Source organism: Triticum dicoccoides, unplaced genomic scaffold (assembly GCF_002162155.2).
Source record: "Triticum dicoccoides isolate Atlit2015 ecotype Zavitan unplaced genomic scaffold, WEW_v2.0 scaffold194778, whole genome shotgun sequence".
NCBI lineage: Eukaryota > Viridiplantae > Streptophyta > Magnoliopsida > Poales > Poaceae > Triticum > Triticum dicoccoides.
Genome location: NW_021231789.1, coordinates 1 through 1,928, shown reverse-complemented (window position 1 = coordinate 1,928; position 1,928 = coordinate 1). Strand labels below are relative to the sequence as shown.

Genomic DNA, 1,928 nt, shown 5'->3' with positions numbered 1-1,928 from the left:
AAGTGGCAAGAGCAAATATGACACTACTCCATCCAAGTTGAGGTTTCCATCCCATGTCTACATAACTCCATTTACTCACCGTAGTGCATATTTTCTCAGGCCAAGACGCAAACCACAATAGCAAATGTCATTATTGGATTGGTCACACAAGCCAACATTCAGTTGAGACTCGGGTCTCCATCCAACGACACATTTCTCAAGTTCATCCATTTACTCCATGCGATTGGATATTCTCGCAGAATTGCAAACAAGTCAATACACACCCGAGAAGACTGGCCACACAAGCAAGCGCCGGCCACCGGGCTTCAAGTGCTACATTACTAGTCGCTGTCGCTATCGCCGTCTGAGCAAGGATAGTCAATACAAGTGCTACTACCGCCGCCGTATGCTTGGCTGCTTGGGTGAATAACAGGCTGGTAGTTTTCACAGCCATAGCAATGCCCTGCAACGTTGATAGAACAAATAGAGTTAGACACGTATCAATATGAGATTGCGATTAAGGCATATGTGTGAACAAGACAACTGATTGCACCTGATGCAAAACTCACGATCAAAAAGCAAACATGGCCATAATCAGGAAAGAAACAATAGGAATAACTGACAAGAAAGCCAACAAGGTACCTGCGTCATTTTCCCCAACTATACGGCACATAATCACATCATTCTCACCCCGAAAATTCAGGTGGACTTCAGAGAAGAATAGCTTGGTACTGTCGGCATCAGCAGAATGTTGCTCCTCAGGCTGCTTAGCTGTGAAGTTATAATGGGCGCCGGCCCCTCCAAACTCATAAAATATAGATATCACTTTTACCTTCACCAGTTCAAACTGAAAAAAAAATTAAAAAATGTAAAGACACGTTTAAAATGGATAATCAGGCTGAAAAACCATCCCAATTGTCACGACCTCACATACTCGGAGATAAGAGAGAAAGAGAGAGGAAGACCTTGGTGTTGTTGGCTCTGTTGTATTTACGCAGGGCCACCTCCGCATGGTAGCGCGCGTCCTTTTGTTTGGCCGCGACTCTTCTTTCGCGGAGCGCATTCCTCACCTCCAGAGGCTTTCTCTTTCGCATTACAACTGGAATTCCGACGGTAGCCCGCTCAAAGTCACCCGTAAATCTGGGTAGGGGCAAAGGCTGAAACCTCGAAGCATGTTCCTCCATGTTGATACCTTCAGGAGTGCTCCTCTCCATGGACATCCAACCAGCTCGGCTCCTGATTCAGTAATGTGAACTGATTGTTATAAAAATAATAATTCACAAGTACCATGCCGTAATGTGAGAAATAGTAACTGTATCATTTACCCAGTTGCTTTTCTTTCATGATGAAGGTGCATGCAGAGTTCTAGAAACATGATTAAAAACTCGTCGAATTTGTTCAGAATTAAAATTTGACAGATTTACCCATTAGATTTTCTTTTATGATGAAGGTGCATGCAGAGTTCTTGAATCATGTTTAAAAACTTACAGTGTAGAATGTTAACGGGAGGAGTTGTGTTAACCATTTTCCAGCGAAAACAGTTTGTAACATAAACAAAAAATGGACGATTTAATACTGGGAACCAGAGGATTTGAGAGTGCCAAATGAAGATGCACAGTGGGGTTAAACGGATAGCAATCCAGAAAAAAAAGTTAGGAGGGCTCAACTTGCATACCTCCCTTTTGAAGCGGCGCATGAGACGTCAACTTGATGGTGATGTTGCTGTGTCTCCTGTGGCTTGGCATTCAAATTCTCTTTAAATCTGAACCAGAACATATGACTTATATTGAATTAAAGTAAATGAAGCTAAGTTATCGACATAATCTACCTATTATTATTAACTAGAAAATATTCTTGGAACCGATAGCATTTGCTGCACTTTTCAGTACAATCCTTAGCCCATCACTGATACACCCTGCAGTGTACAAATCTTAAAAAAAAACAAAATT

General features: G+C 42.0%; 1 protein-coding gene across 1 annotated transcript; it reads right to left on the bottom strand.

Annotated features, from left to right (window-relative positions):
- Window positions 1-66: 66 nt before the first annotated feature.
- LOC119344951 lies at window positions 67-1,741 on the bottom strand (the record flags this gene model as incomplete). Its single annotated transcript, XM_037615227.1, has 4 exons — window positions 67-442; window positions 622-826; window positions 945-1,215; window positions 1,655-1,741. Coding segments are annotated over 4 exons (685 nt in total), but the record flags the coding sequence as incomplete, so codon positions are not given.
- Between the last annotated feature and the right edge of the window lie 187 nt (window positions 1,742-1,928).